The 14,621-nt window shown below is 44.1% G+C and overlaps 1 protein-coding gene across 1 annotated transcript; it reads left to right on the top strand.

Annotated features, from left to right (window-relative positions):
* The first annotated feature begins 571 nt into the window (after positions 1 to 571).
* On the top strand, positions 572 to 14,260 carry TMEM64 (transmembrane protein 64). The gene is made up of 4 exons (XM_064441774.1): positions 572 to 849; positions 1,511 to 2,564; positions 8,180 to 8,335; positions 11,744 to 14,260. The coding sequence occupies exons 1-4, from the start codon at positions 572 to 574 to the stop codon at positions 11,936 to 11,938; spliced, it is 1,683 nt and encodes a 560-aa protein (XP_064297844.1). The 3' UTR covers positions 11,939 to 14,260.
* The last annotated feature ends 361 nt before the right edge of the window (positions 14,261 to 14,621 follow it).

Genomic DNA, 14,621 nt, shown 5'->3' on the forward strand with positions numbered 1-14,621 from the left:
GTTGTTGTTCTGCGTGTACGCCCTGCCTGTGTTTGCACTGTAAGTAAAGAGCACACACAAAATTAAATGCTCACATCTGGATGCAGGTAAGAGCAAGAAAGCAAATTATGCTGGAGATATTTATCTGCAGCTTGCCTGTTGTACTGTCTCCCAGGATTGCTTTATTCTGCTGTGGTGCTCAAAAACATCCGTCATCTTCTTAGGCTGATGTGTTGGATTGCCCAGGTTATATCGTTTCTATCGGCTGATTTTGCAAGTGAACACATTTGCCGTACATTCTTCAAGCTACATTTTTCATTTTGAGATTCAGGTTTGGTGTTTTTTTTTTTTAATCACCCTTTAACCTTTACAGTTCCCACACACATTGTCATTTCATATATGCTTCCAAATTTCCCAGTGGAGTAATATAACTCTACTGAAGCACACTGCACTTTTAAGTGTCATAAGGAAAACAAAACCCTTCCCGCACTGAACAGCTCCTGTGAAGCTGTCGAGCCTCGGTGAGGCTCCTGAGAAAACACTCTAAATCGAGTCCATATTCTGTATTCAGGCTGTTTCTTTCTTTCTAGTAATGGCTCAGAATTCAAGCTCAAGCCACCCAGAAGTGTGCCTGAGCCTTCAGGTGTGTGAGCCAAGCAGCCGGGTGACTCAAGCTGTCCTCATGCCGAGACGCTGCAAGCACCACGGAGTAGCCACCGAGCTGAGGGGCCTTGGTGGTCGCCCCTTGGCTCAAGCCCCCCGCTGCTGGGTGGGAGAGGTTTGCCCCGCTTGCCAAGGTGAGAAACAGAGCCTTCGTCTGAGGGAAGGAGAGCGGCCCACGTGCCACGGGAGCCCGAGGGCAACCGTCCAGTCAGGGATGCCTCATGACAGAAAATAACCAGCTTTGCAGCACGGTCGCTCCGAATCCTGCCGGTTAAGGTTCCGCCGAGAATGAGGGCTGCTGAGAAAGGGGCAGGAAACCAGCAGGAAAAGCCAGCGCGGGGAAGCCCGCGTGGGGCTGGGGACGTGAGGCCGCCGGCGTGGGGCTGGGGACGTGAGGCCGCCGGCGTGGGGCTGCGGGCGTGGGGCTGCCGGCCGGGCCAGGGGTCGGGCCCCTGAGGCGGGGTGGGCGGCGGCGGCCGCGCGCCTGCCGCGGAGCCTGAGGCGGGCGGGCGGCGGAGCTCCGCGGAGGCACACCCGGCCGGCCGCGGGCGGAGGGCTCCCGGGGCGGGGCGGGGCGGGGCGGGGCAGGGCGCTGCTGCCGCCGGGGCCGAGCCTCCACCCTCCGCCCCGCACCACCCCGCCTCCGCTGCGAGCGGCGCTCGGGCTGCCACATCGGCACCGTCGCTCCGAGAAGGCGCTTGCTGGAGCGGAGGGGAGCCCGCCCAGCGCGCCGGGAGATGGAGCCCCGCTGCCGTGGTTGCTGCTGCTGCCACCGCCGCTGCCGCCCCCCGGGACTCGTGCTCCGCCAGGGCCGCCGCTGCCACCGCCGGGACGGAGAGCGCTTCGCCGCCGCCGCCTAACGCCGCAGCCCCGGCGGCGCGGCCGAGGGGGGAGGCAGCGCGGAGCCCGCCGCGGTTCCTCCGCCCGCCGGGCTCGCGCGGCGGCGGCGAAGCGCGGCCTCCTCCTGCCCGCCCTCCCCGCTGCCGCTTCCCCGCCCCCGCCCGGCCCTCGGCTGGGCTCCGCCGCCGGGAGCCGGGCCATGGCGGGGCGATGAGGGAGCGGCCGCCCCTGCCCGCAGGCTGTGTGGGGAGGCGGGGAACGACGGAGCTGGGCGGCTCGGCGGCAGTAGTGCCGGGCGGCGGGGCGGGGGGATGTGGGGCGCGGGGGCGGCGGCGCTGCAGCTCCTCTCCCGAGCCGTGAAGCAGGCGGCGGCGCAGGGGGCCCGGCAGGACCTGGGCCGCTGGCTGTCCCGAGCCGCCGGGACGGCGGCAGGAGGCGGCGGCGGCGGGGACACCGTCGGCTTCGTCCCGGCGGAGGCGGCGGGGGCCGGCGGGCTGCTGCTGGGGCCCTACGCGGAGCCCGGCGGGCTGCCGCCGGCGGAGCTGCTGCTCTGCCAGCTGCCCGAGGCGGGCGGCGGCGGCGGGCCCGGACTGGCCGAGGCCCGGGGCTGGCGCTGCTCCTGCTGCCTCCTGGGCACCTGCTGGTGCAAGAGCTGCCTCAGCGTCTGCGTCCTGGCAGCCCTCTGCTTCGCCTCGCTGGCCCTGGTGCGCCAGTACCTGCGGGACCTGCTGCTCTGGGCCGAGAGCCTGGACAGCCTGGCCGGCGTGCTGCTCTTCACCGTGGGCTTCATCGTCGTGTCCTTCCCCTGCGGCTGGGGCTACATCCTGCTCAACGTGGCCGCCGGCTACCTCTACGGCTTCGTGCTGGGCATGGGGCTGATGGTGCTCGGCGTCCTCGTCGGCACCTTCGTCGCCCACGTGGCCTGCAAGCGGCTGTTGGCCCGCTGGGCGCGGGCCAGGATCCAGGGCAGCGAGACGCTCAGCGCCGTCGTCCGCGTCGTGGAGGGTGGCAGTGGCCTCAAGGTGGTGGCTCTGGCGCGGCTGACGCCAATCCCCTTCGGGCTGCAGAACGCCGTCTTCGCGGTGAGTCCCGGCCTGGGCCGAGTGCGGCAGCCCGGCTGCTGCGGCCAGGGAAGAAGCTGTGGCTAGAAGGATGGCTTGCAGCAGAGCGGCTGGTGTCACGGGTGGAGGTTGCCCCCTTTCCCGGGAAGAAAGCTTGGTTTCTTTATCTTTTAACAACAGTAAAAGCAACCCCCCCTGCCTGCTCTTGCTAGTGGTTCTTCGGTGCTTGAGGAGGAATGGCAGGCAGGTTCCCAAGGTGCCTTGTTCAGTGGCATTGTGTTAGAGTTGCCCTCTGGCTTTCAAGGCTATGTTTTGCTGTTAGAAGCACCAAGGAGCTGTGTAGCAAAATCTGCAGAGAACTCAAGAGTTTTAAAGTGCTTGTGTTTTTAAAGTGATCTGAGTGGGAGGAAAAGTTGTATTTTTAAGCAATCTTGCCAGATTTCCCTCAGCTACTTAATATAAATAACCATATTGGAAAGCAAGAAGTGGACAGATTAAAATTCTTGCTCGGTTTGGTTGGTGCTTGTAGCATACATCTAGCAAATCCATGAAGAGTGCTAAGTCCACGCACACAAGAGAAGTCGTGCATTTTGGGTAGAGCGTTAAGATGCAGGCTCAGAGCTGGAAAGGGACTTGGTACACCCGAGTGGTACTGAAAGTTACTTTAAACTTGAGCTTGGAAACGAGTTGGACTTGCTTTTCTTTCTACTTTTAGGTGAAGATTGGTACATTCTTTAAGAATAATTATTTAAAACCTATGATCTTACTGCTCTCTTTGATCATCTTAAAGGAGAAGGTGAAGAACAACATAGAGGGTACAGCTTTTGATTACCATCATGCTGATGATGACAATTTCAGACCCTCAGCTCTTCCTGAGTGCTTTGTCTGAAGGATCTGTCTTTGGCTGTACGTGATGCCTCAGTTGTCTACTAACTTGGCGAAATCAAAACAAAGCAAACCAGATTGTGAAGTATTTTAAATGTTTGACAGTAACTGGTATGCTCTTTAATGTAACAGACCCTGTAAGCAAGTGTTTTGGTCTTCCGCTTTTTCACAGTACCCATCAGCAGTCCTGATCCTATACCCTTATGAAGCACTTGCTTAATTTTGACAGAATCATCTGGTTGAAATGAGTAGGTCACTGAATACCAGATTTGTTATTTAAGAAAAAAAATCAAGCCACGCAATTTTTAGGCGTTAACATCCACATCAAATATTTAAAATTGCTGTGTATAAAACTGTGTGCTGGGCCATTCATCTCGGGACCTGCAGTCTTTGCCCATAAAAGCTGTAGCAATTTACCATTTCTTTTTAAGCTGATCCTTTAACCATTTCCTTGTTACAAATGAGAGGAACCTCAGCTGTTTCATTTATTTACCTGTATTACTGCAGGAGTGAGGAAGCTTAGACCTGTGCCACTGGGAGCAGGGTACCCCTGGAGCCCAAGGTCCCAGTGTAGCAGGTGGAGCTTCTGCTGCAGTGTGACCCTCTTAAAGTGAGGAGAGCTGTTGTGCTTCAGTTGTTCACAGCTTCTGGGTGTCACCTGAAGTAGGCAGCAGATGTTATAGAGCAGTGTTGTCTCTGAAGAACTGACCAGAGAATTACCGAGGTAAAATGATTTCCTTCCTGGCATAACTGTTCTGCTGGAAACGCGATTCAGCAGAGTATTCAGGCCAGTGCAATACTGAAATGATGCTGTAAATCAGTGTTTTGTATTCTCTAAGTACTGCAAGCTAAATAATTTTCTTTCCAAGTGGAAGGCTTCAGTGTTAAAATAACAGGTAGGAAATGAGATGAAACCAGATTCTTGAGTATGCCAAATAACTTGGGTGTTCCCTGCTAAAATTAGTTTGGGTTGCATTTGTTACTCTGGATTCATTACTTTGCAGCATAGTCAAATAAAGCATGGTGTGCTCAATTTTTAACCAAGAACGTTTCACGTGAACTATGAGATTACTGAAGAATAAGTGTTGCGTGCAGATCTGGGGATTCAAGGCAGTTTCTCGCTGTGAGTCAAGTTTAAGCTACATATAGAATACATAATTCTACTCACGTGGACTGAGCTGTCATTTCTATGAAATCTGACTTATTTGAAAACTTAATGCTCTACTTATGTTTAAAACACAAGGGCATCTATCCATTCCCCATGCTAACAACTTCAGCAATGAATTTGAAAAGGATTGCTGTTAATAGTAGAGGGAAGAACAGTGACCTAAGAAAACCTACGCATCTTTAATTTTCCAGCAGTCTGGTTTATGTGTGATTCCTATGTGCATATTTATAAGTAAAGTAGAGACACTGAGAATACTTAGATGAGAGGGAAGGGAGGAAGTGACACGTGAGGTCCAGGGCAAGGCATAACCTTGATGTGAGAGAGATGATCAGCAGGGCTGGGATTAATGGGTTTCTACAAGCACTTGTTCTGCCCCATCTGCTGAGGGTTTTGGAGAGGTTGAGTTGCAGGGGAATGTACAGAAGGGAGGAAGAGCTTCCTAGCATTTGATTAGCGATAGGATTATATTATCTGAAACACCACAAGAAGAAAACTAACAGGAATTTCTTAGTTTCTCACCAGCCAGACATGAACATTTTGCTGCTTAAGGTCATTCTGCTGCTCTTTGGGAAAGCACTGATAGTAGGGGCACTGCGGTAGTGCATTTACTTGCCTTTCTGGAAGGCCTAGAAACTTCTTAACTAAAAGCATGTTTGTATTTCAGTTTGACTGGGTTTTGCTTAATTATCACTCCTGTGATGCCAGGGTGCTGGGGAAGCCTGGTAGGTCTTCCTGAAGTGTTTGCCCATGCACAGACCTCTCCCCATGGCAACTTTGAGTGTTTCAAAGGCAGGTCCATAAAGAGGCCTGGTATGCAGGTTATTGCCTCCTTCCCACTACTGGGTCCTTGGAGCTAGATTTGTGCAAACTGATTATTTGTAGTGCCAGGTGTAGCTTAGATCAGAATTCATATTTCTTCTTTGTCCTCTGAGAGGAGTATTGTATGGAAGAAATAATGTGTCCAAGTGTGCATCTCTGGTTTGAGAAATGCATGCAGTGAAATCAGAGTTCAAGAAATAGTACCTGTGTAGGAATACGCAGGCTGCTTGCTCTGCTTTTTGGAAAGTTGCTAGCTATTTTTTGTTTTGTTTTTTTTTTTTTTATTCTCTACCTGGGTTTGGTTTTTGTGAGACAGTAAAGAGCATCAGAATTGTCCTTTGCTCTCAGTTGCTAAGTCTACCTGATCTGAAATGTGGGATTTTGTAAGTTGAGGGGAGAGAAATCTGCTGTGATCCCCAAAGGCATGTGAGCCCCCAACAAAGTCCTGACACAAGCATTTATTTTTTGAAAGGACTGAAACAAAGGTATCAGCTGCAAAGAATACACAAAAGTTTTACTGGACAAAGCCTGTCCAAGGAAGGCTTAGTAGTGGGAGAATTTCTGGCTAATGCTGTTGGTACCGGAGTGGTTAGGTAGTCCTTAATTATATTTGAATATATCGATATGGCCCATAACAATTGCATCGATGCTTGCTTTGGGATTTCACTGTTAATTTTTGCTGGCTTGAGCTTTCCACAGAAACAGTGTCCTGGTAGCCTCTGTTTGGCAGCTTTGCCGTGCAGACCCCAGTCTGGCAGGTTTCTGGGTAAAGTTTCCTAGAAGGAAAGACAGGGAAAGCTGCAAGTTTCATTGAAAATTTCTCAGGTTTCCTAGGTAGGAATGCTGTCCACTTCCTATGCGTTCTGGGGGAACTGTAGGTCTAAACCCTGCAAACCAGGAGTTAAAAGGCCACCTACAAATTCCCCCCCACGACTTTCATTTTAGTGGGAAGCACAAGTCTCAGTCCAGCACGTCCGTTGGCAGCCTCCCCTTCCTTTGGAAATAGTCTCTCTCATGGCCCAGAAGGTCCAGTTGCTTCAGGACAGGTCCAGACCTGCAGATGTGTTGCTCTGCAACCGAAGTGTCCTTAATGCATATACAGAAATGAAAGAGGTGCCCGGGAGTGTTAAAACAATCTTTGGGAAGTTTCCCAGCTCCATTTGATTTAATGAGTGTCCTACTTAGCAAATCTTGCCTCAGCATTAGTATTTTAGAGACTTTTAATAGCAGTTCCTTCATTCCCTTGGCAATATGGGAAGTTTTGGTTGTGCATTCTTATTACATGGCCCAGATTACTATAATGTTTGAAATTTCAAAATACTTTTTGTTTTTTTTAAAGCATTGGTCAAATATGAAGTTCTGACATAATTGCACAGGGCTTTTTCATTAGAAGCCTGAATTAATCTTGTATAGAGAGGGAAATGTATTATTTGTGTTGCTCGTATATATTTCAGTCTGTGGGAAGCGTAATTTGCAGTGTGAAGTTTGGAATTGGCTTATTGCATCTTGTTCCAGTGAATAAATCTTTATGCTTCATTGCACTCTCCTCCTCCATTGCCCTTCCTTCCTCCCAGAAACTTTCCACTGATGGTGCTTAGAGCTCTGAGAATTCAGCACTGTGACTTTCATAGTAACCAGAGTTTATTTTAAGAATAACATGATGAAATGAGTAACTTTGCTGCTATTCTCTTGTCTTCGACATTGTACAAAACTGTCAAGGTCAATAATTTCCATGTAGGCTCCCAGTGTTAGGGGCTGTTCTTAATTAGAACTTGTTTTATTATTATGTGATCAACTGAATTGTCCGGAAAATTCCTTAGACTGCTTGTGTCAAAATTGCCCTTTTCATACTCATTTTTAACCCATACTTTCCTCCTGTTTTTGTCTTTCTTGCATAAATATCTTTTGGCCTCTTGGCTCTAGCATTTAATATTTCCCCAATGGCTCCTGATACTAATTTAAGTAGTACTGTGTACTTGTTCCCATGTAAACTGTCCACATATTGACTCAGAACAGAAATTTCACAGCAAAGAGGGGAAAATATCTTGAAGTATTATTAGTGTTTTTTCTGGAGAAACTAACTAAAGCTATAGGGGTGTGTACTGGTTTGTTCACTAATTAGTGTGATATAAAATATCTTTGCTAGAGAATCTTAGTCTTAATGATACCCATGTATGTCACTGATAGATGTGGATAGATATCACTGCTAGAGATCACTGATATATATGTGTCTTAATGAGTATATAACTTCTCTTGCAGGTGCAAATTGTATCTGCCATTCTGTTTAGCTAGATCAGATTTAATACAGTGACGTTTTCAAAGGTTACCTCTTTTATTAGTTGCCGTACATGTAAAAAGCAAAGCAAATAGAATTTTTGCTTTAGCCCTTTGCATTTGGTAAAGTAATTTCTTCCTGTGAGCAGATTTTCATAAAATGTAGGGCTCTGTTCACCATGAAAAAATAAACATCTTCAATGAACAGTGTAACTGCGTGCTTAGTTAATGACTTCTGCACAGAGGTGTTGCATAATGTAAGATGAAATGAAATAAAACCTAGTCATTTTAAAAAGGCCAGATGGAAACTAGCCACATACTGTTTTATTGTATTATCTTAGATTCGTGCACAGTGGAAAGTTTCAGTGAAGGAATGTAAGAAATTCTTTCATTATTTTGCAGGGATGGTTGTGGGAGCGGCAGTCCGCTTGTTTGTGCACATAGATTATGTTGGAGCTGTGCTTGATTTCTTACACTGTCTTTTGCTCAGATTACAGATTTGTCCCTACCCAACTACCTGATGGCTTCTTCCGTTGGGCTGCTTCCTACTCAGCTCCTGAACTCATACTTGGGCACTACTTTGCGCACCATGGAGGATGTGATTGCAGAACAAAGTGTTAGTGGCTATTTTATATTCAGTTTACAGGTAAGCTAAAATTATTGCTTTCATAGACCTTGGTAACAGTAATGTCAGTCTCTCTATGACTGCTTGGGTAAGCAATTACTCTTGGAATCAGTCATCTTGTGTTTGAATTTATTTCTTTATCCTCCTAATTTCTTGCTCACCTACAGTACCAGTGGGATTCAAGACAGAATTTTTCTTCTGGAGACAGTAGACAAGTTTTCTTCCTGTACCTTTGTCTCAAAGTCATTGAATCTTTGCTTTGGAAACTGCATGCCTGTAGGAATGTGTGCGAGACGTAGATTCAGTGTTGCTGATTTGTCTTCTGGGTTGTACAGCCTTGAGTATAGAAGGGGTGGGCTGCAGGAGGTTGCGGGGAATGCATGTCTCAGGGGTTGGGAGCTGCTCTGTGTTGCCATAACAGCTCCCTAGTCTGATGCAGCTGACCTCTTACAGACTGAAAGCCAAGCAAGTATGGCATGTGGTATTGAAAAGCAGCAGGTTTTGAAAAGTATTTAATTTATAAATCTGATATTTTCAGTAGTTTGTATAAATCTGAGCTGACGTTTCTTTTTTACAGGCTTATTGACTGCGAGATACCCAGAGAAATGGGTTTCCAGTGTACTGTTTTCTTTTGATTTTGCTTTCTTCTGTTAGAACAGTTTAATTCTCTCATCTCAGGTGACACAAAGCAGAATGTACTCAGTGTTCTCTTTTTCTCTTTCTGCCTGTTTTGTCAAGTTTTCTTCTTTTGCCCTCTGTTGTAATCCTCTGCTGAATTTTAGACTTGTCAAACCACCCCTACGCAAAAGCCCACGTGCCACCAGCTGTGAAGTAGTGCGGTCAGGGTGCATAGACCCAGCACCTGTGCAGTGTTCAGTGCTAGCACTGAACACTCCTGATTTTGCATAGGTATTAGGGTCAAAAAGTGCTGTAGAAATACCATTTTGCTAAAGCCTAAATCAGAATATCCTAGAATATCAGATAGAATATCAGAATTTTGCCAGTGAGTAAATTCATGAGAAGTATATAGTACTTCTACAAGACCTTAGCCAATGAAATAGTTTGTCAATAAATCTTGCGGATAAGCTTTAAGTCTGAGACTGTTACGAGCATATAGGTCGTGAGTATTTCAGAACCAGATTATATATTAAAACCTCCTCCGACAGTGTCAGTACTTCAGGCTGTGTTTGAACAGCAGTTACCGTGGTTTGCAGACTTTTAGTTGGTTCTGCAGTCATTTATCTTCCTCGGTTTTTACAACCGTAAATCTGATGTTTAACAATGCTAAGATACAAAACTAAGTCTAGGACCGTTTTAAACCTCCGCCCCCCAAAACTTGTGTTCTTAAACAGAACATATAATATATAGGCTTCATAGAACAGGTTTATGAGAATTAAAAATACCTTTATAATGGTGGGGTGAATATCCTCAGTAGGTCAAAGAGAAAATAAATGGTTACTCGATCAGCTTTCATTTTAGCTGTGAAATGTTATTTCCAGGTTAGTAGTTTTTAGTGGTCTTTCCTTTTCATTTTCAGGTTTGGTTTTTTTTTAATTACATTGATTCTCCTTTGTAGATCGCGTAGGTTGTAACATAACTGTTGCTCAGGTAAGCACTAGTTGGAGGGGCTGAATGTTTGAATAGGAGTGCTCACTTCCTTGAGAGCAATCCTTGGGAGCTGACTGAATAAGTGAAGGGGAGCCTGTTAGTGGAGGAATTACTTATGTTCTCCCACTTCTTAGGCATCTGCCTGGGCTTTGATGGGGCTTTGATTTAGTAAATAGCTCTAAAAATCCTTCACATTTCATGGTTGTCTGTGTGTATATATTTTTTTAAAATTACTCATCTAGGGAACTAGGCTACTGGTAGTAATATTTCTAAAACCAGTCAAATGTAAATATTTGGGTAAGCTTTTAGAACAGGATTTTCCCTATATATTCAGAACTTGGTGTCCATAGTCTCTTTTTGACTCCTACATTGGCCAGCTTTTGAACTGTGTAACTTGAATTAGTGAGGAACACCTTTTTTACCACAAGGATAGCAAAGCAGTGGAGCAGCTTGCCTGGAGAGGTGGTGAAATCTCTATCCTTGGAAGTTTTCAAGGCCTGACTGGACAAAAGTCCAGAGCAACCTGGTCTGGTATGTGGCCAGCCCTGCTCTGAGCAGCAGGTTGGGCTAGAGACCATCAGGATGCCTTCCAGCTGCAATTATCCTGTGACCATACTTGTCAATAATTTTAGCGATACTGTAGCATCTTTTATGCCATGCTGATAGATGCTTTAAGAGAGAGTCCTTAAAAAAAAAACCATAGCCCTACCAATTAATAATTAAAGTGAGATTTTGGACTCAAAACTTTAGGTTCTGTTGTGAACAATATAACCTTTTTGCTTTTTTGAAAGGAAATTGCAGATTCTAGCTAGTTTCATAAAACTTTCTTAAAAAAGGCAGAGGAATTTACTTCTTTCAAAGGGACTCTCACTATGAGACGGCTTGATTATTTTTATTTGAAGATGTTTTTTTTTTAAGGAGGATCTTAGCTGAGAACTTAATCGGTGTTTTATTGAAACCAAAGGCCACCTCTGGGGAGTGCAGTACATGTCAATGTCATTGAAGGAATAATTTCAAAGCAAAAAATTTCCCAGGTTTATTCTTGGTAATTTTGGTGGTGAAAGTTTAAAAATTCTTACCAATAAAATTCAGAGCAAAAACCTGAAGTAAAATTCTAGTTTTTGACAATATTTCCTCCTTAAAACAAAAAACCGCCACGCCACCAACATCCTGTCCCCTCCCTGAGCTATCGTCCAGAAACCAAGTTCTTCCTGTACAGACTACTGTAAGTCGCTCAGAAACTCTGATTTTGTCCTGTTTAGTTCTGATATCTGAGAAGCACAGTGACACTGCTGCTCTCTGCCATCTTCCACACCAGAGGGGCGAGGACAAGAAGTTTTATTTCCTTTACTCTGCCTCATCCCCTGTCTGTGCTATTTTGCAGGTTGCAGATGCCCATTACAATTTCAATGTATTATTCACTTGGTACATGGAAAATGGCCCTTTTGACTTACAGAAATACACTGTCATTCCTTTGTGGGAACATTTTTGCCAACAGAGAAAGTGAAGGGTTTGCTTTCTAACAAGTACGAGGATGGCAATGGAAAGAAAGAAAATACCTTTTCAGTTCATATCAATATTTAAGTTCTATGTCATGTCTTATGTTCTGATACGCTACTTACGTTGCTAGCATATGTAGGTGTAGAGCCACTCATTGGTTAGTTACATCTCCTTCCTAATGTCTTGTCTGTGAAGCATTGAGTCAACAGATGCCTCCATGAATCTTTGCATTGATGACTTTTTGTTCTGTTCAGAACAGTTGCTTTGTATTCATGCTTACAGATTATACAGCCCTACAACACACTCTTGTTTTATTTGCAGATTGTCATAAGCATAGGACTCATGTTTTATGTCGTTCACCGAGCTCAAGTGGAACTGAATGCAGCTATTGTAGCATGTGAAATGGAAATGAAGACATCGCTTGTTAAAGACAGTCAACCCAGCATCAGTGGCTCAACCACATACTGCAACAAAAGGACGGTAACATTCTCTGGAGGAGGTGTCAATATTGTGTGATTTCAAGTATTAATAAAGTAAGGTTTTGTGAACCTAAGCTATTGCCTAGAAATATCTATGGACAATTCAACTAGTTTTAAAAAAAATTACAAGTGGTTACAGGTTGTACTGTGGCACAAACCAACGGACCAGCTCTTCAGTTGCACATGGGGTGACTTCTAGCAAGAAAAGAAAGATGGTGAAGTAACTTAAGATGTAAATGCAAATTTGGCTGCACCTTTGGTCATTTATTATGCCTGTCATGGCCTGTAGTCTGCACTTTAGGTTTTTTCCTTTGCTCCTATAAATTGAGAAAAGTAGCACAGAGGTAAATATTTTTCTGCTTAACATTATTTATAAGGCTGAATAATTATATGCAGTAGAATTTTATTACTGATAAAGATGAATGAGAAAGTATGCAATTCAATGTATGTTATTCTTGAATGTGCTTTTTGCTTTGGAATTGATTCCAGAACTTGGAGCGTATTATTTAGCTAATGGTGGGACCATTTGGTTTTTTCTTCATTTTTCATTTAAAAAAAAAAAAGAGAACCCTATATAAAGTTTTGGTTGAATGTATTTTTGTAAGTCATTAAAAATGTTGCAGAGCCATGCATATGTATTCACACAGCTTAAATCCTACATTGTGGGACTGAAGTGCTCTTAAATAACATTTTAAGTTACACTGTGTAATATGCAAAGTAAAAGGGAAAATACAGAAGTTATAACAGATTGCAATGTGACTGTTTGAAGGAGACTTCATGAATTAACTGTTGCATTGGTTTTACCACCTTGATGATTGTAACAAAGGGCTGTTCCACGTTAGTCCTATTTATAATATTTTTAATTGTTAAATGGATGGAGTTTTTCAACTCACATGACTACACGTAATAATGCTTCCAGAACAGGGAGCTAAACCTCTCCTTTAAACAAAACGATGGGATACTGGCAGTACTAATTTTACATGAAGGTGGCCTTTATTTTGTAAGTGAATCCCTCCTCCCTCTAAAAAGCTTTAAAAATTCACTTCGGTTGGCATGATTTTTTGTAAAAGTTTTAAATTTTTTTTTAAAAGACGCAGTCTATTATAAATTTCATCAGAGTGAAGAAATGAAAACTAGAGGTTCTCCTTGGACAAATAAATAATCCAGTAATGGAGGAGGACGGTAATGTCTCTGAGACTCAGGAATTCTGACTCCATTTTTGCAAGACAACGCTGTATTGGATAATGCTCCTTTTACGCGTGCTGTGGACTGTTTTTCACTGCGTTTGAATAGACTGGATAACCCGATAGTAACTTGCGTGTGTGTGTAAAAAGAAAACAACAATAATGCCTGAACACGATGTCTTGTATGTATGGGTTTCATGTAGATACATGTACCAATGTTCAATTACTCAAACACATGCAAGTCATCTGATACAAAAATAATGTAATGTATTGTTTATTTTGTAGTTATTTTGTGTAAGTTTTTAAGGACGCTTTCAGTCTTCAAGATCTTGTTATTTTCTAACGGTATGACTGTGTCTCCTTTTTGTAAGGCTGTTTGTTGGGTTCAGCCATTTTTGTCTTGTTGAGAATACCAGGTCTTCGAAGTCGTTGGGAAGCAGAGATTTGATACCCTCTAACAGTCTTACTGTGAGGATGTATGATACTTGCATAACGTGACATCTACGCATTCCTTGGTAGGGGAAGGTCAATTTTGTTCTTAAATATGTATCCTTTGCAGACTGCATTTCTTGGGTCTTGTGACCTAAGGAACCGAACTAGTTAAATGAAACAACAAAGTTCAGATCGTCTCCTTTTTGTTGTTTTGGGGTTTGGGTTTTTTTTTTGTTGGTTGGTTTGTCTTTGAAACGGCAATCTGTATATACCTGGAAGTGTTCGTTTACGCATCTCTGCCTCTGACAGCTCCTGTGTGAAAACAAGAGAGCCAGATAACTTTTTGATGGCGTTATTTGTCATCACGATATAATTGAGCCCTTTCTTAACTAAAGGTTTTTTTTGTTTTTTTTTTTTTGTTTCTTGCAAAGAACAGTCCTTCAATAAATGAACTGATCTGAACTTTGCTTCATCTTGCCACATCAACAACAGTGTTTTGAAGAGGGTATCTCTTTCTTGGCATTTTTTAACTAACTTAAGGTTGTGTTGATTATTTGAGAACATTTCCCAAATGTATTTTGAAGTGCTTTTATTTCCATAACATTTTGTAACCAGAGTAACTTCACTATGTGAACACTTTTGTAGTATGGAGTTAGTTCTTAAGACTTTTGCATTTTGCTTGATACTGGTAAAATTTGTGTACAAGTTAATGGGAAATGTGCATTAAAAGGAACTTTTCTGTACCATGCCAATCATAATTTTATACAATAAATTCACTCAAGTTTCTTTAAAGAAATATGTATTGAATGTTTAGGTTGCTATGAAGTAGTGCGGAAGAAGGTGCAGTGGAGTGTTGTTTTTACGTATGCATGCAAAGATAGTCGTCTCTGTTAAATCCTAACTTGTTACTTATTTAAGGATGAATTCCACAGGTGAGGAGTTACTGACAAGGGAAAGACAGTTGATTTTTATTTTTTTTAAAATTATATTTAAGTACATGCTGAATTCTGTTAAGTACTTTAGAGCTTAGGTATTTCTAGCTACCTTTTGATAGAAGAATAAGCACACATGTACGTATGAGAAATGTGCTGCTGAACCGAAAGA

The sequence above is a fragment of the Phalacrocorax carbo genome, chromosome 2 (genome assembly GCF_963921805.1).
Source record: "Phalacrocorax carbo chromosome 2, bPhaCar2.1, whole genome shotgun sequence".
Lineage (NCBI taxonomy): Eukaryota > Metazoa > Chordata > Aves > Suliformes > Phalacrocoracidae > Phalacrocorax > Phalacrocorax carbo.